Source organism: Podarcis liolepis (assembly GCF_965112155.1).
Source record: "Podarcis liolepis genome assembly, chromosome: 8".
NCBI classification, from domain to species: domain Eukaryota; kingdom Metazoa; phylum Chordata; class Lepidosauria; order Squamata; family Lacertidae; genus Podarcis; species Podarcis liolepis.
In genome coordinates, this window is record NC_139560.1 from 20,658,572 (window position 1) to 20,683,633 (window position 25,062).

The window sequence follows — 25,062 nt, forward strand, 5'->3', positions numbered from 1 at the left end:
GCAGTGTTCAAACCTAGTTCATAATGAATCAGATCAATTAATCCACCATGCTCATGGCACAATTATATGAGTGAGACATCTTTTTTCCTGATGGGCAGCATTTTCCCCTGGTCTCAGACAACTCTTCTCAACTGTGGGCTTGAAACGGGGATATGCAAAAACACGTGCTCTACCAGTGACCTGCAAGCACCGATTCCCACCTTCCTTAACTGGTACGCACACGACAGGCAGCAATGCCACCGGTGAAGCCTGGGTCACCTCACTGCCTCTTGCAGCTGCTGTTGCTGTTGGGAAACAAGTTTCTAAGATGCCTGATGTGGGGCATTGGGAGAAAGGCAGCAGCACGGCAGCAGCAGCAGCAAAAGACCTCAGAAGGCGGCGGCGGCCAAAGGGAAATGCTGTGGCGCACAGCGCCATCTGCTTACAGCTGCCTCCGGGCGAGCGCCGGCGGAATCACCCCGAGCAGCCGCGGGGTTGGCTTTGCGCACATGATCGCGACGCTGTTATAAGAGAAGTAGCGGGAAAGCAGCCTGCTGAGCCCAGAGGACGGGAACTTCGCTCACCTCTGTGCCGCAGCGGAGCTGGGTAGGACTGGCGCCGGGATCCCTCCGTGGAGAAGGAGAAGCAGCAGCAGCAGCGCGCGGGGGCGAACGCGGCTCTCCAAACGCGCGCCGGGCAGCAGCAGCTGCAGCGCGGCTGCAATCCCCAAACTTCGCCGGGCTGCCCACGTGTTTCCAGGTTGTTTAGTGGCCAGCAGAGGCGAGGCGCTCGGCTGACCTGCCGTCGGGGGAGCGAAGGAGCTGGCCGGCGGCGTGCACAGGGTGGCGCCCGCCGTCCGGGGAGGTAAACTCCGCTTTTGCGCGCGCAACGACGAGGGGTTGCGCCTCTCCAGCCCCTGATTCAAAGCGAGGTTTCTCTTTCGGTCTTCTTCTTTTCCCCCTCCCCCTTCCCCTTCGTCCCCCCCCCCCGCGTTATTTAAAGCACCTCTGAGCGTCTCGGTCGTTAAGGGGGCGAGCCCGGCTGCCCTGTCGAGTGGAATCGGCGCGACTCTCGAATTGGGGGCAGGGTGTGGCTACGTTTGGGGTTAGCGCGGTTTCGTTCCTGCCGGGGCGCGCTTCCTGCGCACGAGGTTTAAAAGGCCCTGGTTGCGAGCGGCGGGGCTTCTTTCCCAAAACACGTGCGCGGGATCGGCTGCATCGCGCTCACCTGGAAGGCCAGGGAAACGCCGCGCGAGGTTTGCGCCCCAGAGAACGCGCGTCGAGGATCGGGCTGCGAGGCTCGTCGGAATCGAACGGACCCAACCTGGAGATAACCAGGATCGGGCGGCGTCGATCCCACCTTGCTTCCAGGGAACCTTAAAGGTTGATCTACTGGGCGGGGGGCGGGGGGAGCCGGAGCAAAGGAATGGCTTAGATCCACACTGTCCGCGCTCGTGTGGACCCAGCCTTCGAAATAGGTTTGGTTACTAGTGATGCAGCCCGTTGTCTGGTTGGTTACTCTAGAGTAAACCCCGTCGGAGTCAAGGTTGCTTACTCCCAAGGGTGTGCAAAGCCCAACGGGCGGTTCTGGACGCGTCTACTCGGAAGTAAGCCCCGTAGAGTTCCGCGGGGCTTACTCCCGTGTAATTGAGTATACAGGGTTGCAGGCAGCCTTAAAACTATTGCTCGCTCCGTATTATCTCTCTCTGTCTCTCTCTCTCTCTGTCTCTCTGTGTGTGTGTGCGCGCGCGCGCGTGTTTAACGTTTATTTCCTTCCTCCGTCTTTCAGGTCCGAGGAGATGCTGGAAGTTGCCGGGACTTCGCTGGATGTACTAAGGGGCTCCGGAGGCGTGTGAGCTGCTTGGCTGCTGCTGCCGCCGCCGTCCTTCCTTGCGCGCCTCGCTCTGCCTTGTCCCCTCGCCTCCTGCAAGGAGGGCGGTTTCTGGTGACTCCCCGGCGCCGCTGCCGGCGACCTGCAGCCCCCGTCCTTTTGCTGCTGCTGCCGCGTGTCCCCGGAGCCGAAGGATGCAGTTCCGTTTCTTCTCTTTTGCCTTGATCATCCTGAACTGTATGGATTACAGTCACTGCCAAGGCGGCCGCTGGAGACGCAGCAAGAGAGGTGAGTAGCGTCTTACCCAGGCTACTCCGGACCTCCCCCCACCTCCCGGCTCTACATCTTTCCTCAAGCTGGCTGGCTTCCCTTTTCCCCACTTAGTTTTGCCCGTTTGTGGCCTCCAGGAGCTGACATGGCATCCGAGTCTCTCCCAGCTTTAAAAGGCTGCATAGGGTTACTTTGGTTCATTTGGCCTTCCCTTTCCATGGAGGAAAAAAGAAAGTTCCTTTTCTCACAAGCTTCCCCCCTCCCAATAGAGGGATACCCCATTAAAAGCCCTTGAGCCCTTCCTGTCTGATTCAGACATCCTAATCCTAATTACGGTCATTCATAAATCGGTCCCAGGCATGTGGGTAACAGGCTGATCCTATATATATGCACCTTCACACAGAAGCAAATTGTGCTGCACTGTGGATTTTGCAGTAAGTGTGCATAGGACCACAGCCTTGCTGCAGAGCCGTAGGTGGGGAGGCTGGCTAGGGTTTTTTTTGCCCAGGCAAAGCCTCCAGAGGGATGCCATTGAGACTCCCATCCTGTGTGTGTACATGCAAATAAAACATGGGTTGCGTGTGTGCCAAACTGGATCTCTGACCCAGGTGAAATAAAGCCTAGTTTTGCCCATGGCTTGCTAGTGTAGGATTCGGGTGGGAAAAGGGCATTTTTAGCCACTTGAAATTGAACGGCTTGTTTATGCTTTAATGCTTTGTAGTTGCTCTGTTGGAACGGCAGTCAAGGTGGGCTAAAAAGTTGTTAAACAACCCCCCCCCTCCCCGTGTGCTGGTGATTGTGAATTGTGATAATGATTGCAAGTAAGTTTACATGGAGTACAGGATGTGACCTTTCTATGTAGAGAGCTCATGGGCCAAGCGAAGGAAACGCAAGCTAATTGCAGATAATAATTTTGCTCTAGGTGTTCTGAGCTGAACATGCCCGCCTTCCCTCTAGGCTGGTCCCTCTGGGGGATTGACAGAGGTTAACTTTTTCAATTAGAGTCATTGAATGAGGTCTTTAAAAAAATAAATAAATGTGTGTGTGTGTAAGGGATGGTGTGTGGCAGTCTGAGTTTGCAGCATAAATCCATTCATTGGCAATGGATCTCCTAGACCTAGAGTATATTGGGCAGTATGTTGCCTTATAGGAAATAAGAGTCTGATCCTGTACATGCTTAGTCACACAGATTTCAGTGGGACTTTGTTCTCGCTAAGTGTGCAGTGGATTGCAGCATTAGCATCTGATTTCTAGATAGTGATCAAAGAGTGACAGTAAATCCTTTAATGCGGGCAGTAATAGTGGTTGTCTGCTATACGTGCTCACAACTGAACGCTGCTCACTTTCGCGGCTGATCTGTGCTAACTCGCGACTCCTGTGCATTTTTGTAAGTGTACCTTGTAACTTTCCTGCTTTAAGGGTTGCGAGGAATTTTCACTCCAACTGAATAGGGGTGAATTCTACAGCTAGCCAGGCATGGTGGCCCCCATTAGTCCCTCCATCAGCTGCCATTCATTTCACCCCTTTTTTTAGTTTAATGTGTTGCTCCCCAGTTCACAGCATAGAATGACAGGACTGTTTTGATGCTGCTGCTTTGAGCTGTTGCTTATAGAACAGACTCATTTGCTGTGCATCTCCTGTTTGGGAAATCAAGAGAATGTGGGAAATCTGTTCTCTGTTGGTACTCTTTGCTGCTCCAAGAAGACGGTTGCAGCTCAGTAGTGATTCATCGAGATCTACCTAATAACTTGAGGATCTGTTTCTCACTCTCTTCAGTGACTGGCAGCCCTATCATTTCCAGAAGACTTATGCCAGCAGATGTAGAAAGTTGCGTTTTGGGGAAAATTTGATAGTTTGAATACAGCAAGTCACTTTCCTTCAGGTCCGATTACGTAGTTAACCCATTTCCACTGTTCCCCCCCCGCCCCTTCCCCTCACCCAGTGTTCTGCGGCTTGACTCACTCGCTTGAGTTTGCTTTATTAAAGCAGCCTTGAAAATTGAGTCTGTAAAAAGAAGGAAAAAAAGGAACACGTGGGCTTAAAACTTTGCCATTTATGGCACATTAATGGCCAAAAAAAAGGGGGGGAGATGACAAGAGGCAACTCTCATTCCTGATTTCCTAGAGCTATATCACAATTTGCTGTGGGCAACTAGACAGGTGACGATTTACTAGGTGACTAGTAAGCTGTTCCATGAATATACTTCTGACTCTAAGGGTCTTTTGTGTTCCTTGCTGTTGAGACTTTAAGCTGGAGAGAGGGGCAAGGGAGGGAAGGAAGTATGAAGTTACTTTTGCTTTCTGTTTCGTGTTTCTTCCTATCTTTTCACATCTTCTTCACAGGGGGATGCCTTAGCTATCGTTGCGCGGAGAGCATATGCATCTCCTCGCAGGATAGATGCATCAGTCTCACATGTGACATGCTGCAAAGAAGTGTGAAACAGGAAATAGAAGTTGGTTGCACTTCCTGTTAACCACACTGCTTGGAATGGTGTGAGTTACTTTGTGGTGTGGCTGATGTGGTATCCTGGTTTGTGGGCCAGAATATTTGTTTGGATAATCTTTTCTTCAGTCCCTTTCCAGCACTAGTGTGATCCCTTCATACACTCTTATCTCGATTGCAGTCCTGTAATACTCGCCAGAGAGAAAGTCCTAATTGTGAATTCAGCGGGTTTTGCTTCCGGGTAAATAATCACAGGCTTGCACCCTTAGTTCTTGCAGTGATTATATTTCTAGGAACAAACACCCGTGTGTTGGGCTGTGTTCACACATTACGGTCAACGGGTGTACAACCTGTGTACAGCTTGAGCTGCACGTTTATTTGTACGGTTATTCACAGGTAGTGTTCCACAGGTTGACTGTCCATGTACGTAACAATTGAGCTGTACAGATCAACGAATCTGTTATTTCTCACAAATGCTTGTGTGTTTATAGAGACCTCTTGCATCAGTGTTAAGCCTAACATGTGAATGAACCAAACATCTCCTCCGGTTGGTGAGATGGCTTGTTTCTGTTCAAAACAGACCAGTCTTTGCATCTTCAGTCTATTCTTTTTGAGCTCCTGTTTGGTGACAGAGCACTAAGATTCTTTTATTTCCCTTGGGTGATCACTCTCCACCACTCCGATCCTTGGCTTCAGTTGCCACAGTTGTCACTGCAGTTCGAATTTTGTGCGTATCGCAGTTTGTGTCCCAAGTGAAGTTCTGAAGCACTCAAACCTATTGTCTCGCCTCAAGAAAAGAAAAGAAAGACTCCACTTAATTTCTTTCCTGCTGGTTGCCTTGAAGCTGACCAAGCGACTTTAATATAAAACTGTTTTCTTTTAAGCTTTGCCTGAAGGGAAGTGGTAGTAGATTTGGATTATATAGATTAAATTGTATCATGCTAATGACTTGAAAGTTGTTCCTTGGAGTGTGGAGCTCGCCTTGATTGCTTTCTAGCCTTATAATGTTTGGGTTTGTTTAGGCCTTTGATTTAATGACATCTTGTTTGTGTATATAAGTATTTATTGGGTGTCTTTGAGGGATTTTTAAATTGTGCTATTTCTAGATTTTTTTTTGTTTACAAAAGTTTACAGAAATCAGCAAAATATACAAAGACAACTCAATCCCTAAAACAAATCCAAATATATCTTTAAAAAAAAATAACAAACAGCATCAATATTACCAAAACAGCCTAAAAATGGACCAACATGAAATTAATATAAAAATCATGCTAAAACAGCAAAGGGAAGGTAATTTGTGCACTAAAACTTATGATTGAAACTGAAAGGAATAATCCTTCCATAGTGGGTCACGACAGATTTTTTTTTAAATGAAATTAATCAGACACATTGAGTTACATCTGTGCTCTGCTAATTGCAGGTGGCTTCTGTTGAAATCAAGGGGAGGAGTTTGCAATGATGTAGCTAAAGCACCATTTATTTCTAGTGCAATTAGTTTAGTCTGGATCCAGCCCATCCAAACTACAATCTGGAAAGCAGCTAAAATAGCTTCAGCAGTTAAACAAAGTGTGCAGAAAAACAGCACTAAAAACTGGCAGTGAAGCATGAACAATTAAAACACGCAAACAACAGCAGTTAGATGCAGAATAGTGGAAATGTCAATTAAAAGCAGGTTAGAATAAAAAGCTCTTCAAGGAAACACCAATGGAGGGGCCACTCCTTTCCCTGCCTAGGAAGGGAGTTCCAAAAGAAAAGCACTATGTATATATCTTGAATATATACATGTATGGAGCCAATGCTGAAAAAGCCCTGCCAGTAATGCTCACCAATCTAATACTGTTTAATACCATACATTTAAAGGACATGACTTTCCCTCCATAAAAGTCCTGGGGACTAGTTTGTTAAGGTACTTGAAAATGTAACTTTCCCAGGATTCTTTGGGAGAAGTGATGTGCTTTAAATGTACATTGCGAATGTGATCTTTGTTAGATTTGAAGAAGAAGCTATGTAACCCAGTGTCAAGTCTTGGTTGGCATGTTGTTAATTTGATGGTTTTGTCTCAAAATGTATGCAAGGGGTACTTTTGCTTTCCTATACTGCAAAAGGAAAGCACCACGGTGCTAGTTTTGCCTGTGGCAAAATAATAATTATAATACACCCCCCCAATCCTCAATTGTACATTGTTTGTTGAAGTCCGCCACACAGCAGAAATAACCTTTTACTGTTAGTGCTCTGCGCATGAGCACAGTGGGTAAAAACAAGCTAGAGTAACTGTTTTCACATTATCCCATCTCGCTGCTTGCTCTGTGTGGATGGTTTTAGAGTGTCTGAACAATGCATGCAAATCTTGCCCGGTGAGATGATTGTACTGTCGTGAATGGTGACGTCCTTTCAGCAAATGGTGTATAATATTGAACCCCCGGATGAGCAGGTATTTGGGCTTAACAAGGATACATCGGGAAGTAACCGAATCTTTAGGCGCAATAAATGTTTCGCTTCATCGTCTCTTTCCATCAGCAAGAGGCCGTAGCTGACAGAACAAGCGAAATGTTGATATAACAGCACCCATGTGGACAGAAACACACACTGCACCTTTTCACCTGCGTCACTTTGAAAAGGTCTGTAGGGAATGCGTATACTTTCCCGCTTTTTATCTCCGAAAATCCACCTACCATTTTTTAAAAAAAATTGTATGTAGTCCTCTCTTCCTCCTCCGATGAGTTTTTCCAGGTTTTGTCGGGTAACGTTAAAACCTGGTCGCTTTTTTTGCTAAAGCTTTGTGAAATACAACTGCAGGTTTTCAGGAGTGCATGAAAACTGCACTGAGGATCGAGTAGTCCTAAGAAATTTGGGATGGCAAAATTGTGCAAAGTAGTGTTCTCTGTAGAAGTGTAGCGTGTTGATTTCCCCCCCCCCTGACGTTCCCCCTCCACTTTCTACCAGGTAGCTTAACCTTTTTTTTTCTTTTTGGTAGTGAGTGGTTAAAACATCATACTCTTCTTTTGATTAGTGGCCAGTTGAATTTCCTTTGTCAACATAAAAGCTGTAGTGTGTGCCTTTAATTAAATGTGGAACTACCTCAGACCCCAGGCTAGACGGTCCTTTGCAAGACAGCTTAAGAACTGCGTAGCAGGAGAACCTAAATCTAACCCGCGTTGTGCGAATTATCCCCCTCTTCTACTCCCCTCCTGCTAAAAAGAAAAAAGAAAGTCCCATAAGCTGGTTTTAATTGATCCCATGTTCCCGAGTTGATCTTAGACCAGTGGTTGTGTTTATGGGATGACTGGCTTGCCCCAAAGAGATTGAGTCTAGCTTAGTTTCTTGTTGGATGTTCAGATATTGGCTGCATAAGAATTGGTGTTGACAGCTGACTTATTGAAGTTAGTCTGTGCTGTCACTCCTGGGCTTTTTATTGTGGTCTATGAAAATGCAAAGTGTTCAGCTAATTTAAAGGAATGTGTACTAGGATGTTAATGGCTAATCTTTGCGTACAGCGGAGGGTAAAAGCGATGCTTACTGCAGAATGCCGAAACATGGAATTAAGATTCCTGTAACAATTTCCCCTGTGCACACACACACACCCATCTGCAAATAATCAGGCACACACTGTGGGGTACTGGCATGTTAGAACCTTCCTGGCTCTCTCTTGTGTCTCTTATGTGATCTCAGATGCTCCATAATATCACTTTCTTAATGAAATAAAATTCCTGGCGTAGATCATCTCCTCTGTGGAGTCGCATCCAGTTGAGAATGGCAAGCAAATCTGTCATTTCTTTTGACTAATGGTATTTAAAATACAGCTTAAAAACACACACACAGGCAGAATGAAATATATATTCATATGTCTGTATGTACAAGGCTGGATTTTAGCAAATATTCTTCTGGGAGGTTATGGTGGCTGTGCTATATAGAGTTTCACAAACCATCCAATTTGTTTGTTTTCCTAGCCATGTACACTAGGGGCTTTCTGGAATTCATAAAATATGCTGGGTCTCTTGAGTTATTTGGGGAGGAAAGAAACACAAGCTTTATTAAGGGGCAAGGTACATGTTATGCATTTATGCATGCAACAGTGTATCGGTGCCTTTTTTAAAAACAAAGAAAATCAGTTTGGGGATGATGAAATATACAACAGAGAAGAATGAAGAGGTGCTTAATTTTTATCCCATCCATGGGTTTCTTGCTCTTTAGCCTGTCCTAGTCCCCCCCCCCAATGTGTTGGGTTTCAAATGTGTGGAAACATGCATTTGGAATTGTGTGGGGAAGACGGGCTTTGCACAAAAGGGTTAAACCCCTCTCCGCTCCCGATGGTCTCCTCCCAAAGTAGCTTTGCATTGACAGCAACAGCAACAAAAGTGTTGCAACACACTTCCACATGTTGGTTTAAAACATACAGGGGCAGCCCCATGAATGCAATCCAGTGCCCAGTTAAATAAAGTTCTTTTATAAACTACTTACTGTTTTTTCAGATGGGCTTTACACACATTTATCTCTGTAATCTGCACAACTCCGTGTGTGTGTGTGTGTTATACAGTTCCATGTTTTCTGCCCTTTCAAAATTAGGTTTGGACAGGATAGTGATAGATACCTATTCCTATCAGGAAAAAGGTGCGCAGAGGATTAAGCGGAACAGACACAATTGCATAGTCAGGCAAGCCCAGAGCAAATAATTTCCAGCGTTTTTCTCAATCCTTCCAAACTTGAGAAATAAGCTCGGCTTCCCTGCCCTGTCAAAATTAGTTTTTTATTAAACAAACACTGCCTGACAATTAGGCTCTAGGTTGCCCATCCAAATCTTTTCCTGCTGTTTTAATGCATCGGCGCTAGAGCTCTGTGGTGTCAGTGGTTTGGCTTTTAAGTGGAATACCTCCTCAGAGAAAGCCTTTCTAATATTGGATGTGCCCTTTTTTGTGTTGGGGTAGGTTTTTCACAGATCACCAGAGATGGAAAAGAAAAGGGGAGGGAGAATGGATGTGATCCTGTGCACACTCAGCTGGGAGTCAGCCCTGCCGAGCGCAGTGGAACTTTATTCCGAAGGAACATGGATACTGTTCTGCTGTAATCCAGAACTCTCATGTTATGGGACAGTCATGTTAAGAATTATTTTGGAGTATTTTGAATTCTATGAGGCAGGCTGCAATCCCATAAGCAATTGCCTGGGAGTAAGCCCCATAGAACTCAAGAAGACTTGAGTCACAAATAGACACAAGTATAGGATTGCAGCCTTAAGCTGCTAGTCTTTCTCTGTGGATTTGCTATGATTTGTTCCCTTACAGTGCAAAAGCCCACTAATGCTGTACACCAATGATCTACCCATTTTTGTCTGGCGGGGGGACGGACCCAAAGTTGTTGAGCTTTTTTTTTGGGGGGGGGGGTCGCAGCATAAACCGCCAGCAATAACTCCATCTTCCATCTTTGCAACCGTGCGCGATTGAAAAATAGAGCGGGGGATGGGGCCAGATGCTCTTCTTCCACCGTAGAGGAAAATAATAATAATAATAATTTATTATTTATACCCCTTTGACATCTGGTGGCAGGGCGTTCCACAGGGCGGGCGCCACTACCGAGAAGGCCCTCTACCTGGTTCCCTGTAACCTCACTTCTCACAATGAGGGAACCACCAGAAGGCCCTCGGCTCTGGACCTCAGTGTCTGGGTAGAACGATGGGGGTGGAGATGCTCCTTCAGATATACTGGACTGAGGCCGTTTAGGGCTTTAAAGGTCAACACCAACACTTTGAATTGTGTTCGGAAACGTACTGGGAGCCAATGTAGGTCTTTCAAGACCAGAGTTATGAGGTGTCGGCGGCTGCTCCCAGTCACCAGTCTAGCTGCTGCATTCTGGATTAGTTGTAGTTTCTGGGTCACCTTCAAAATGAGCCTGCGATCAACTGCAATTGACCACTAGCACCAGGGGATCAACCTGTTGATTGCGGTTGACCGGTTGGACATCCCTGCTGTACAGACCCTAGTTTGCAGTGTGTTATGTGCATCCCATGTGTTCATGTTTTCCGCCCTGTCCCCATGACACCATCCTTATTCAAAGGGCATCCCAGATTTAATGTGATAATTTAACACATTTATTCCCGGTTCCTTTTTAAACAAAGCGGTATGAATTCACACTTTCGAGTCTTTTGTGGATCCTGTGCCTTTTTATTCTAAATTGGCAGGTTTAGCCCAATTGATTGCTTCTTGATGGGTGTGGAATCAGTGATGAGTAAGTCTTTATTTTACCCATGGAATGCCCTCTCTTAACTCACCTTCATATCAACTTCTATTTCTGCAGTGAGGATGAATGCATGCCTTCCATTATTCTTAAAAAGCAAGAGAGTTGTATAATAGTATATTTTGTTATAAAAACGGGAGGATATCGGAGGAATCTGTAATTACCCCCTCCCCTGCCATAGAACAGAATATGACATCGGGGCAATTAAGAGAGGCTGTTCAAGCATTAATTACTCATTTTTTCTCTGCACCCAATAGGAAATGGGCTGGACCTACGCAGAGGAAACTATGGCTTGGTTTGTACACAGTGCTAAAATAAACTATGGCTTTGCATGGATGCAAGTCAGAAAATCATGGTTGCTTCATTTCTCCTCCTGTGCTACCAGGAACTAAGCCATGGCTTGGGTTAGCCTTACATCTGAATCCTGGGCTTATAGCTTGTCCTACTCCAAACAAGCCACCTTCTGTTCCCAAGGGCTATTCTTGTTTCGTTTGGGGGCAGACAAATGAAGAGCCTGGGTTTGGGATATAATGCTAAGCCAAACCGCGGCTTAACTTCCAGAAGAGTAGCAGGAGTGGGGGATAAGCGAAGTGGCTGTGACTTTCTCACTATGCACCAGCATTCTAAACCATAGTTCAACTTAGCATTTGCTTGCAAACAAAGCAGAGCATTGCTGGGAACCTTTGCTGAGTGGGGCTTGGACGTCTGAGGCCGCATACACTTTGTGCCTTTACAGAACTCCACTCCAGAAGAATCATGGGAACCTTTGCTTGCTCCTTACAAAGCTATGGTTCCCAGCACCCGTAAACTACAGTTCTCTGGGTTTTTGGAGGGGTGCTTTTAATGGATGGTGTGCATGTGTTCATATGTGTGGCTTTAGGCAACAAGGTAGGAAGGTCTCTGCCGCAGGGAAGGGCACTGCTAGATCAAATTGTGCTTCTGTGGGAAGCTTTTTTTAAAAAAAATTAGCTTCTGGCTAATTCTGGAAGAGCCGTGCTTAACAGACCCGGCTCTGATGACCTCCATTCGTAGGATAACCAGCCCAGCATCTCAAATTGTTTTGCTGGCATTGCAGGTAGGTGTCATCGCAGATCTTGGAGAGCCGGGAAAGGATAGTGCTCCCCTCACAAACCTCTTGCAAATATTTCAAAATGTATGTGGGTTGCAAGCCAGCAGACCAATTACGAGGAAAAGCCCGTCCTGATTTTTCAGCTCGTGTTTTGATAGCACTTTCAGGAGCTGGCTTTCCAAGATTGCTAATGCACTGATGCCGTTTTGATCTCCTAATGCATTCTTGGATGGGGATCACCTGGCCCCTTCTGCAATCCGTGGCAGTGCAGTGCACTGCTTGGGGGACTTGTAATGCCCGATAAATGCATTCGACGGCTTCTTAGGCTGAGCACACACCACATTTCATTGTGGGATCAGTGGAGACTTAGCACTTGTTTTTTTCTATGCAGTCCATACTCAATCTAGATCCATTGCTTAATTTTTTTGTCCCTGGAAAGCACGTTTTGAGAAACTGGTTTCATCCTGAAAATAAAAGCTTGTTGCAGTTTGAGTCTGCTTTACCCCACAGTATTCAGATTTGGAAACAGATGTAGGTGGTCCTGGCACTGTGTATGTTTGTGTATCCACGTTGCAGGTGGGCATATACCAAGATCACAACTGCCCCTTCCTCTGTTCTCCTGGCATGTGTGCAGGGAGAAAAAAGGCTGTGAATAACCTAATCAAGGTGAGGGTTTTCAAACACCTGTCATGTAACTATACCTACCCACCCTGTGAATGGCAGGATGCAGGATCTGTGCAGATTGAAAGCAGCATTTTGAGGATGAGGGTGAATGATTATTTATTGAGAAAAGCTACCTGTTTGTGCTTAAAAAAAGGGTTGTGGTACACGCAGCCTGAGACAGGCGCTTTTGTTTTTTTTAAAATAGTTTTTATTGCATTTTTAGACAGAGAACAGAAGAAGAAAAAACAAAAAAACAAACAAAAAGAAGATAAAAAGAGTCATAACCCTTCAACAACTTATTTCAACTTTCTATCGAACTTCCCCACATCTCCCGCACAATGCATTCTTAACAATAAATTTATCAGCAAATTATAACCTTGTTTCATGTGTTTCTATTGTACTTTCAGTTGCAATTTAAGTTTAAATCCCTTGTTGTCCATTTACTCTGAAAACAAAGCATATTATCATTTTTAACATTTAAACTTTGATTCTTTCAATACTGTTATCCAATTTCATAAATGTTGCACTCTCATTGCTGGGGCTAGCATTTCAAATTATGCGTCATTTTATAATTCATATAACTTATAAAATTTTTGCAAATAGTTCTTAAATTTTTTCCAGTCCTCCTCCATTGCTTCTTCTCCCAGGTCTCGGATTCTGGCAGTCATTTCGGCCAACTCCATGTAGTCAATCAGTTGCGTTTGCCACTCTTCCAGCATGGGCAAATCTTGAGTCTTCCAATGTTTGGCGATCAGAATTCTTGCTGCTGTGGTAGCATACATAAAAAACGTTCTATCCTTCTTTAACACCTTTTGGCCGACAATACCCAAGAGGAAGGCCTCCGGTTTTTTAGGGAAGGTGTACTTAAACACCTTTTTTAACTCGTTGTAGATCATTTCCCAGAAGGCCTTCACTCTTGGGCAAGTCCACCAAAGGTGAAAGAATGTTCCTTCAGCCTCCTTGCACTTCCAACATTTGTTATCAGACAAATGGTATATCTTAGCAAGCTTGACTGGGGTCATGTACCACCTGTATATCATTTTCATAATGTTTTCTTTCAAGGCATTACATGCCGTAAATTTCATACCGGTGGTCCATAACCTTTCCCAGTCTTCAAACATGATATTGTAACCAATGTCTTGGGCCCACTTTATCATGGCTGATTTAACTGTCTCATCCTGTGTATTCCATTTAAGCAGCAAGTTGTACATTCTCGATAATACCTTGGTCTTTGGTTCTAACAACTCTGTCTCAAGTTTCGATTTTTCCACCTGGAATCCTGTTTTTTTGTCCAACTCAACAACCTCGTTAATTTGGGCATAGTGAAACCAATCTTGCACCTTATCCTTTAAATTTTCAAAGCTCCGCAACCTCCAATTGTCACCAATTTTTTCTATTAGTTCCCAATATTTCGGCCAGCCGGCCTCCATATTGGGTTTTTTCCACGCCTTAGCCTCCACTGGTGATAGCCACCTCGGAGTCTTACTTTCAAGTAAGTCTTTGTATTTCATCCAGACCATAAAAATTGCTTTCCTGACAATATGGTTTTTGAACATTCCATGTGTTTTTGCCTTGCCGTACCACAGATACGCATGCCATCCTAACGAATTGTTAAAACCTTCCAGGTCTAGGACATCTGTATTCTCTAATAAAATCCAATCTTTCAACCAGCAGAAGGCTGCCGCCTCGTAGTATAACCTTAAGTCTGGCAGGGCAAACCCCCCTCTTTCTTTTGCCTCAGTTAGTATTTTAAACTTTATTCGGGGCTTTTTGCCCTGCCAGACAAACTTTGAGATATCCCTCTGCCACTTTCCAAAACATTCCACTCTGTCCACGACCTGCAAGGTTTGAAATAAAAACAACATTTTTGGCAAAACATTCATCTTAACAGCAGCAATTCGGCCCAGCAAGGAAAGCTTCAGTCTCGACCAGGTTTCCAAATCTTTCTTAACTTCTGACCAGCATTTCTCATAGAGACAGGCGCTTTTGAGAGCTTGGATGTTGAGTGAGGATTGCTGTAACTTCCAGTCAAAATTTAAAATAAAATACAATATTTACAATAAAATTTTAAAAAAGCCAAGAATAAGTGAATCAATAAGATGCATCGCTTGTCAAGGCGGAAAGTAGTGCTTTTAAGTTATGTTAGCTCACTGAACATGAGCAGTTACAGATAGGTAGCCGTGTTGGTCTGCCATAGTCAAAATAAAAAAAATTCCTTCCAGTAGCACCTTAAAGACCAACTAAGTTGGTTCTTGGTATGAGCTTTCGTGTGCATGCACACTTCTTCAGATACATGGTATTCTGTGTATCTGAAGAAGTGTGCATGCACACGAAAGCTCATACCAAGAACTAACTTAGTTTGTCTTTAAGGTGCTACTGGAAGGAATTTTTTTATTTGAACATGAGCAGTTGGCTTGTGATCTCAGAAGCTAGGAGCTAAACTCGAGGCTGCAGTAGAGGGCATTGATATCCATCTTGTTCACATGTAAAGGGTGTCACAATGCAATTCTATGTGTGCGCATTCTCAGAAATAAGACCACTGTGGTCAGGGTCTTGTTCCCTGGTAAATCTGTATAGGATTGTGAGCTCTCTCTCTCTCTCTCTCTCTCTCTCTCTCTCTCTGGCAAACGAGCATAGTCCATTGATCCAGCAGCTTAAAAACAATACTGTGTAAGAATATTATTTATTTATTTATTTGTTTATTTATGGTTTTACTTCTTGCATTTACACCCTACCTTCTTTTTTTCAAGGGGGGCATTCATAGTGCTCCTCCTCCCTTTAACCCCCTACAACAAGCCTGTGATGAGGTAGGTCAGGCTGAGAGCGAGTGACTGACTCAAGGTCACCCAGCGAGCTTCATGGCTGAGTGGGGATTCGAACCCTGTTCTCGCAGGTCCTAGTCTGACACTCTAACCCAGGGGTTGTCAACCTGGTCCCTACCCACCCACTAGTGGGCGTTTCAGGATTCTAGGTGGGCGGTAGGGTTTACCATGGCACAAGCTGGATCCTTCCATCGAGCACTGGTGGACGGTAAGGAAATTTTACCATCGAGAAAGATGCATTAGTGGGCGGTAGGTATAAAAAGGTTGACTACCCCTGCTGTAACCACTAGGCCACCCTGAGAAGAGCTGCTGGACTGGACTAAAGGTACCTCTTGTACCACATCCGTACAGTGGTACCTCGGGTTACATACGCTTCAGGTTACAGACTCCGCTAACCCAGAAATAGTACCTCGGGTTAAGAACTTTGCTTCAGGATGAGAACAGAAATCGTGCTCCGGTGGTGCGGCAGCAGTGGGAGGCCCCATTAGCTAAAGTGGTACTTCCGGTTAAGAACAGTTTCAGGTTAAGAACAGACCTCCAGAATGAATTAAGTACCGTATTTTTTGCTCTGTAAGACGCACCAGACCACAAGACGCACCTAGTTTTTGGAGGAAGAAAACAAGAAAAAAAATATTCTGAATTTCAGAATCCAGAACAGCAAGAGGGATCGCAGCGCAGTGAAAGCAGCAATCCCTCTTGCTGTTCTGGCTTCTGGGATAGCTGCACAGCCTGCATTCGCTCCATAAGACGCACACACATTTCCCCTTACTTTTTAGGAGGGAAAAAGTGAGTCTTATAGAGCAAAAAATATGATACTTAACCCGAGGTAGCACTATTTCTCAAGTTGGGTACCCGGATGCAGGGACTGAAGGCAAGAGTCTGGTCTCATTGTTGTTCCCCAGCAGCTGCTATTCAATGGCATCCGGTCTCTGAACCTGAGGATCAGACATAGCCATTGTGAGAGAAAGGGTCCTAGCTTTGATGTTTCATTTCTCTTTGGGTTTAGGATGTAAAGCAAGGTTGGGGAACCTCTGCAGAGGTTCTTATGACTACAACTACATCATCTCTTCCCTTTGGCCTTGTTGACTGGGGCTGTTGGGAGCTGAATGTCTTTTGGAGAGCCACCAGTTCCTCACCCTTATGTAAAGTCTACAGTGGTGCCTCGCAAGACGAAATTAATTCGTTCCGCGAGTTTTTTTGTCTATCGAATTTTTCGTCTTGCGAAGCACGAAATCCCATAGGAATGCATTGAAATTCAATTAATGCGTTCCTATGGTCAAAAAAAGTCCAAACAAAGCCAAATTTGGTACAACAAGAGTTTATTAAGTGCTCTTTAAAGTCACACATACTGTAAAGAGCATTTCAAAAATTGAAGGAGAATAAATTAAGTTTCTAAACATGACAGAAAAACATTTAAAAATCAACAAAGTGTACAGTACATTTTCTAAGACTCTGTAGGACAACTCGAAGAAGGTTCCTCTTCCACTCTTTGCTTCTTGCTGAAGAACCCCCTCCTCAACTGTTCCCCCAGCCACCCACCACACAGAAATTCAAATCCAGATTTTTTTTAAAAAAACAGCAGAGTGGCCCAATGGTCACAGAAAATCATAAAAATGCAGGAAAAAAACCCACAAGCTTCCAGATTCTTGCAAACCCCTCCCCAACACCAAGTCCTTGAATTCCAAACACCCCAACCCAAAATCCAAAAACCCCCCAAAAAGTTTTAAAAGTTTAACTTACCAAATGGCTGCAAAAGAAGTATTGGAAAAGCTTCAAAAATCACCAGTCTTCAAAAACCTCAAAAAAGGCTACCACACCGCGTTCTATGAGTTGCTCCTCGAAGTCAAGTCGCAACTGTATTAACGGTGTTAAGAAAAAGGAAACAAACTTGCAAGACGTTTTCGTTTTTCGTCTTGCAAAGCAAGCCCATAGGGAAATTCGTCTTGCGAAGCAGCTCAAAAAACGCAAAAGCCTTTCGTCTAGCGAGTTTTTTGTCTTGCGAGGCATTCGTCTTGCGGGGCACCACTGTATTCCTGAACTCAAGTTCTCCTACTGTGACCATCCACAAAAAAGCCCGTATGGATAGCAAAAGACACGTGGCTACAGTCAGAAGAATGAACATTTCCCATAGCAATGTTTTCAAGTTCGTCACTCTGTACAGATGTTATCTATGAATGATGAAACAGGAAAGCCTGTTACTGCATTATATGCTTCCAGATCCTGGTTAGTAAACTAATGTTAAGTAATTTTCCTGTTTCGGACACAATGGGGAAATGGTTTAACCAGGACTCAAATGCCAAAGCCGGGCAGCAGTGAGAGGAGGGGAAGCACAGCACTTGATCTTAGTTTCATATACCATGGATTGCATTCAAACCAAATTGTTGCATGTGAACCGAAGGCAGCATGGTGGAGGCATTCCTGCCTGTGGTGTGCACACTCCTCCCCACCAATATTGACTCCATTCATATGTTTTGTAGGTTTCTATGGTCCTTAATATACTTACAAAAACATACTGATCCATGTGACGGTCACCTCCAGGCTTGACTACTGTAATTCGCTCTACACGGGGCTGCCCTTGAAACTGTCCAAGAAACTCCAGCGGGTGCAGAATGCTGCAGCGAGGCTCCTCACAGGGTCTCTGCCATGGGAGCATATTCACCCAGTGCTTTTCCAGCTGCACTGGCTCCTGGTGGAGTACAGGGTCAGATTTAAGGTGTTGGTTTTGATCTTTAAAGCCCTTTACGGCCTAGGACCCTCGTACCTATGGGACCGCCTCTCCTGGTATGCCCCACGGAGAGCCTCAAGGTCCATAAATAGCAACACCCTAGAGGTCCCAGGCCCTAAGGAAGTTTAGATTAGCTTCAGCCAGAGCCAGGGCCTTTCAACACTGGCTCTGGGCTGGTGGAACGCTCTGCCTCATGAGACCAGGGCCCTGCAGGATCTGATTTCTTTCCGCAGGGCCTGTAAGACAGAGTTGTTCCGCCTGGCCTTTGGCTTGGAGCCAATTTGATTCCCTCACTCTTTCTTTTTTCTTTTTCCTTTCTCCTCCTGTGATGAGGCTGCATTTTAATATTTAAATGTTTCAATATTTTAATGTTGTATTTTAATCTTGTTTTTAAGTTGTATTCATTCAACTTGTTTTTATTATTGCTTGTTAGCCACCCTGAGCCTGGGGAGGGCGGGGTATAAATAAAAATTATTATTATTATTATTATTATTATTATTATTACTACTACTACTACTACTACTACTACTACTCTCTGCAGCTGCTATTTGCATTTCAAGGGAAGCCTCCATTGGAACCAATGGGAACTTTCCTTGCAATGCCAACCACACAGGCAATTTTTGTCTGGAGGATAGAGTGACACTCTGCTGCCACATCCCAATCCCTACCATATTCAACTGCTCAGATTGCCCCATGGCTGCTATTTGCACAGGATAACAAAAGATGTGCATGTTAATTGAATTCACGCCGTTAATATCACATAGCGTGCAAGTGTACAAGTCAGGATTTTTCTACAGTACAACAAGATGTAGACAGATGTGGTCCTTGGCTTTAATGAACCAACAAAACAAAGGAATGCCTATAAAAAGTGAGATGATTCAGATCCTTTTATGGATGAATGGATACCCATTCATCTGGTTAGCTAGCATAGTGGCTAAGAAGCTGAGCTGTGAGTCAAAACATGGTGCAAATCTTGCCTCAGCAAGGAGCTCATATGCTGGCTTTCGGAAGGCAACTTTCTGTCTCAGTGCTCCCATCTGCAGTATGGGGAGCCATCATATTGACTTAACTCACAGGTTTGTTGGAAGGATTATAACTAGATAATGTAGATGACGTGCTTGCAGGCCCTGTACAAGTGTTAAGTATGTGTATATATTCATTTTATTTGTAAATAATGATCTATTGGTTACATGTTTCTCTGTGAGAGCTATATCATCGTCCAGCCCAGACAATGAGATCCCGCTCCGAGGGCCTTCTGGTGGTTCCCTCACTGCAAGATGTGAAGCTATAGGGAAACAGGCAGAGGGCCTTCTCAGTAGTGGCACCCACCCCATGGAATGCCCTCCCATCAGATGTCAAACAGATTAACAACTATTTGACTTTTAGAAGACATCTGAAGGCAGCCCTGTTCAGGGAAGTTTTTTCATGGTTGGAGTTTTATTGTGTTTTTAATATTTTGTTGGGAGCCACCCAGTGTGGCTGGGGCAACCAGTCAGATGGGTGGCATATACATAATAAAATTATTCCAGTCGTACCTTGGAAGTCGAATGGAATCCGTTCTGGAAGCTTGTTCGACTTTCAAAGCGCACCTTCTGATTGGCTGCAGGAAGCTCCTGCAGCCAATTGGAAGCTGCGGAGGCCCCGTCAGATGTTCAGCTTCCAAAAGAATGTTCCAAAACCGGAACAGTCACTTCCGGGTTTTGATCGTTCAGGAGCCAAAACGTTTGAGAATGAGGCTGTTTGAAAAGATACAACTGTATTATCATTCTGATCAGATGTAAATATGGTATAAAGGCTTTAAAGTAACTTAAATCCCATTTTTGTGATATACTGACTCTATATTTCCTACCATGTTCCCATTGTTATATATATTTTTTGCACATTCTTCCTTCCCTATAAAATTACCGTATTTTTCGCACCATAGGACGCACGTTTTCCCCTTCAAAAATGGAGCGAAGACAGCATAGCCCCGCGACCCTCTGACCCTATGGCAGGAGCCTCTTTAGCCACGCTCCATCTCTCCAGCCGGGAGAGCGCGCACGGGGCTAAAGAAGCCCCCCGTGACTCTCTCCCAGCTGGAGAGGTGACATGCGGCTATGGCAGGAGCCTCTATAGCCATGCACCTTTGCGCTGCTCCCCGACCTGCTCTTTGGGGCTGGTGGTGGGCTTCCCCCCGCCAGCTCCAAAGAGCAGGTCGAAAGGAACCTGAAGCCTGGAGAGTGAGAGGGGTCAGTGCGCACCGACCCCTCTCGCTCTCTAGGCTTCCAAGGTAGCCGCCTGAAGGCGTCTGAACCCACCTTAAACGGCACCTTGTTTTAGAGGGGGGAAACAAGAGGGGGGAAATTCTCCCCCTCTCTGCGCAGCGCCTCCTGCCGCTTCGCTGAAGGGGCTCTGGGCAGAGAGGGAGAGAATTTTTTTTCCTTGTTCTCCCCCCTCTAAAACAAGGTGCGTCCTATTGTCCGGTGTGTCCTATGGTGCGAAAAATACGGTAGTTTATTGATTTTTTTAATGAAATAAAAACTTATGAAAACCCTATTTGACAGTGAGACAAAATGAACGAATGTTCACACTGCGGGCCAGGATGGCTCAGTTCTGCCACCTAACAGATTGCTTAAAACCATGGTCTCTCTCCAGCCAGGGATCCGCTTCCTGGCAATCTGGCATGGATATTTCATTGGCAAATATAAGTGTCTGAAAGTAGTTAAGGGTTTTCCCCTCCCCTCCCCCTTTTCTTAATTTAAATCAATGCAATGTTGAGTTCAGCTGGGCACAGAGAACTCGAGGATGCTGAGATGATGGAGGGTTGTGGTTTCTTTGTTGTGGGAATGGAATCCTGCTGAATTAGATGGGGTTGCCACAACTCCCTCCTACTGTTAGATATAATTGTTGATTTGAGGTTGATCTCACTTGGGGGCTTAATTTCAGGGGCCGGCTTGTCAACTGTTGAAGGGGAGGGGAAATCGCAGCAGAGGGGTACCTAAAAATGGGGCGGCTGATTTGGTGGTTCTCTCCACATTTGAAAGGACTCTCCACATCCCAAAGTAACCTGCACACATTCCTTTTTAATGGAGTTCAGTGTTTAGATATCTGGGCAAGAATTAGAACTATGATTTTTAAGCAGAAACTATGATTTTTAAGCACAAGGGTTTCTCCTTATTCAACGGGACTTCCCCTCTCTGCCTGTGTTTAGTTTTCTGGAAGTGGCTTTTACACTGTGTGCAATCTCAAATATAGTGTGATGCAGAAATTAGCAATTGGGGAGACATCATGGAGATGGAATAAGCAGCCGTGTGAAGGCAGCCCTGCTTTGCATTCAGAGGGCTGCAGTTCTGGTGCCTATCATTTCCAGGTAACTAGATCAGGTAGGTGATGAGAAAGACTTCTGTCCACCCACACGGCACTAGGTTAGGTGGATAAATAGCCTCACCTGCTATAAGGCAGCTTCATGTTCTCCTGCCACTTTACATAGATGGAGTACTCTCTGTAGAGTTGGGAGGTAAAATAGTAGTTGTGGCGCTAAAGGGTTTGGAAGCAGAGAATCTTTAGGATCTGATTTGCTTGCTTGTTTCATTATAGGCACGATAGCTAGGGATGAGTGAACTTGTCAATTACAGTGGTACCTCGGGTTACAGACGCTTCAGGTTACAGACTCCGTTAACCCAGAAATAATACCTCGGGTTAAGAACTTTGCTTCAGGATGAGAACAGAAATTGCGCAGCAGCGGGAGGCCTCATTAGCTAAAGTTTCACTTCAGGTTAAGAACAATTTCAGGTTAAGAACGGACCTCCGGAATGAATTAAGTTCTTAACCCGAGGTACCACTGTATTCTTTCTCTTGCTTTCTGTCTTTTTTCAGCCTTCAGTTCAGTTCTCCACACTTCGTTTGTTGTTGTTTTTTTAAGCCCTCATGAAAATTCATCCATAAATTTCTAATATACAGTCATACCTTGGAAGTTGAACGGAATCCATTCCAGAAGTCCATTCGACTTCCAAAATGTTCGAAAACCAAACCACGGCTTTTAATTGGTTGCAGGAAGCTTCTGCAACCAACCAGAAGCCGCAGAAACCCCGCCTGACGTTCAGGTTCCAAAAGAATGTTTGCAAACCGGAACAAAAACTTCTGGGTTTGCGGTGTTTGGGAGCCAAAATGTCTGAGTTCCAGGGTGTTTGGGATCCAAAGTACCGCTGTACACATGTTTGTATGCAATCTTGCATAATATACACATTTCTTGCAAAGCCATGATCCCTGATACAATGCATTTCTTTATGTTAGTTTCACTAACATATGCATTTATATGCACGCTTTACTCACATTACTTGGCTGGAGGACTGCACAGCAAAATTTGGAGGAAACGTGAATTTCTGATGTTAGCTGTTTTTCAGTGCAGATACTGCTTCAGAAAGGGCAAATGATGTGGGTTTGCATTTAGTCGCAAACTGAATAAAATTTATTCCCCGTCCCTTCTCCTAGCTGACTTTCCTTGATACATAGCTGTGTTCTCTGCTTGTAAGTGAGTTGCAGCAAATGGACCAAATTCAGCTATGGCAGGAGCATATTTGATGTCAGAAATGCATCAACCAGGAGAAAATACTCCAGGCCAGCTGCAGACAGTGTTGAAACACACAGCATCATTTACATTTGTTGGTTGTCTATGTGTTTGAAGGCAAAGTGTCTTCTGGTTTGCTCATAATTTTAAAAATTGGGCCAGTTTCTCTCTTGGCCACCAGTCTTCTGAAACTGAATAAATTTCCTTGCTAAGGATGTTCTGCACCTCTTGCGATGATCATTTTTCAACAGATGCTGGGTTTTGCTTTTCAGTGACCCGAAGGCAGCTCCTGTGGAGCGCATGTACTCTGCATCACCTAAACAAGTTTTGCAGGCTTTCCTATCATTTCAAAAACCTGCATTCCCTCCTTTGCCCAGGGGCAGTTGTGGCTGTGGGACAAAATACATGTGTCTGTGCACCCAGAGAAGCAATTCCTTTCTTAAGTCACTTCTAGTATTCTTTTTCTTTCTCCACTCTCCAGCCAGTTGGAGTTGGAATTCAAGATCTCATTTTCATTCCCTTCCAAATTTCTTTCCATCAAATGTCTTGGAGCGGGAGTGGGGGCGTGGGGGGGGGCGTGAGGTAGCAGCTTTCAACCTTTATTTGACTTACTGAAACATTAGCAGAGGAACGAACAGGCAGTTCTCCACTTTGGGGGAAAGCACCGAAAGGCAACCTTTCCCAACCTGAATCTGAAGTCGGGCCTGATCTCGTGATGTTTTCTCCTAATAGCTTTTACAAGCAGCCAGTAAGTGAAACTTACGGCATGTACAGCCGGCTGTAATCTGAGGCTCTTTGGGTAAAATAACATTAGTCTGTGCTACTTAAACACACTCTGGAAAGATTAAGGAGGAGAGGAAGGAAAATATTTGAGGAGATCAACTGGATGTGGTCGAATACAAGAAGCGTCACCTGACACGGATTAGTGTTTTTTGCCAAAGATTTACCTGACTGGGAGACCTCCATTTAGAAGTTGTGTTCTTACCAGATCAGCTCCTGGTACTCTTCTCCCCCCCAAATTTGTAGCTTTTCTAACCAGAATTCGTACAATGAAAGAACCCATTAATTTACTAGGGTTCAGTGTCTCCTCTGCTGTAAAGTTAAACAACCCTCCTCCCCACTTTGACATTCCTTCCCCTTATTAGCTGCAGCTGGCTCTTTCTAATTACAAAAGTCTTAACTTCTTTTTCATTTATATTCTGTGGCTTTTATTCCACTTTAGAGCAAAAATATGTGTGCTCTCCCACTACTGTATTGCATGTGTAGCTCATATGCTTCGCTTTGAGTCGTCTAGGAAATCCTTAGATTGTTGGCACTTCGGTAGCTAACCAAAAACTTACTGTGTATATTTGCTACAAATGTATATTTGTTTTATGCCAGTTTGAGTCTCATCTCAGTTCCACACCCCACACCCTGTATCCCTGCCAGTCTCCCAGTCCTGGGAATTTTTCATTAAATAAGGATTCTGTGAATTTTCTGTTGCAAGGTATACTTCATAATGCTGTATTGTTTTTAACATTCGGTTGAGAGCCACCCAGAGTGGCTGGGGAAACCCAGCCAGATGGGAGGGATATAACTAATGAATAATAATAATAATTATTATTAATAATAATAAGTTGCCAGGTATCCCCATCAAACTAAGAGGCTAATGTGGATGTGAAGGCCATTGTGCAAAGGGAATCGGTGAGTTGCAGTCCTGGAACCAGTGTTCAAAATTAGCCAGGCCACTTTTGACCACTTTCAGGCCCAGGCTCTGTACTTCCTCCACCTCACTGACAGAGGGTAAAATAACAGACACAATGTGATTGAAATGGAATCGAATCAGGCCACAACTTTATTGACTACAGTGCATGGGCATAGCTATGACTGGATCAGTATTAGAAACTGAGATATGAAAGCTAGGAGCTAGATTGCACCTTAAACCTAGGTTATGGGTGCAACAACAGAAAGTCTAGGCACGCTTTTTAATAACAAGAATACTAAGCTGAAAATGACGGAACCGCAGCTAAAATATTATGTTCATTTTTCACATGGTCTAGTCCTTTCCCTGCCCATCCCCTAATATTCTTAAGAGGGTTTCTTCTCCAGTCTTAAGAGAGTAGCTGGAAGTGGGGAGGCAGAAAAAGGTCCTCCTTTCTTTCCACTCTGCAGTTTTAATCTGAAATCTGAGGCACAGTACTATTCCCAGAGCTCAGAAACTGCTTGTGCTAATTAAATTCTCTGTTGCAAAATGCGCCTAGAACAACGGGAGTTTCGAACACCTTTGGAAATAAGAACCTCCAGGCAATTGGTTGTTCTGTCATTTGGGTGGATGGCCATACTACTTTGGAAGAACAGAATTAATCCTCAGCTAGTCTCTGATGCACACTGCCTATACTGGACTTAATATCCACTACTGTGAAATGTCACTTTGTGTGTTAATACATACCCCCCCTTAATCACTATGTCTGCAGTTACATCTGGGACAAATTCCTGGTTTGGTTGTATGCTG

At 44.7% G+C, this 25,062-nt stretch overlaps 1 protein-coding gene across 2 annotated transcripts in view; it reads left to right on the forward strand.

Annotated features, from left to right (window-relative positions):
• Positions 1 to 429: 429 nt before the first annotated feature.
• The window catches only part of RSPO2 (R-spondin 2), a 118,917-nt gene continuing 94,284 nt past the window's right edge, over positions 430 to 25,062 (forward strand). The window contains exons 1-2 of one of the 2 annotated variants that reach the window (XM_083517043.1): positions 430 to 843; positions 1,768 to 2,097. In XM_083517043.1, coding sequence (XP_083373169.1) covers positions 2,004 to 2,097 — 94 coding nt within the window. In that variant the 5' untranslated portion in view covers positions 430 to 843; positions 1,768 to 2,003. Of the gene's footprint in view, positions 844 to 1,019; positions 1,362 to 1,767; positions 2,098 to 25,062 lie in introns of those variants that run through there. The other variant, XM_083517044.1, reaches the window with a different exon arrangement.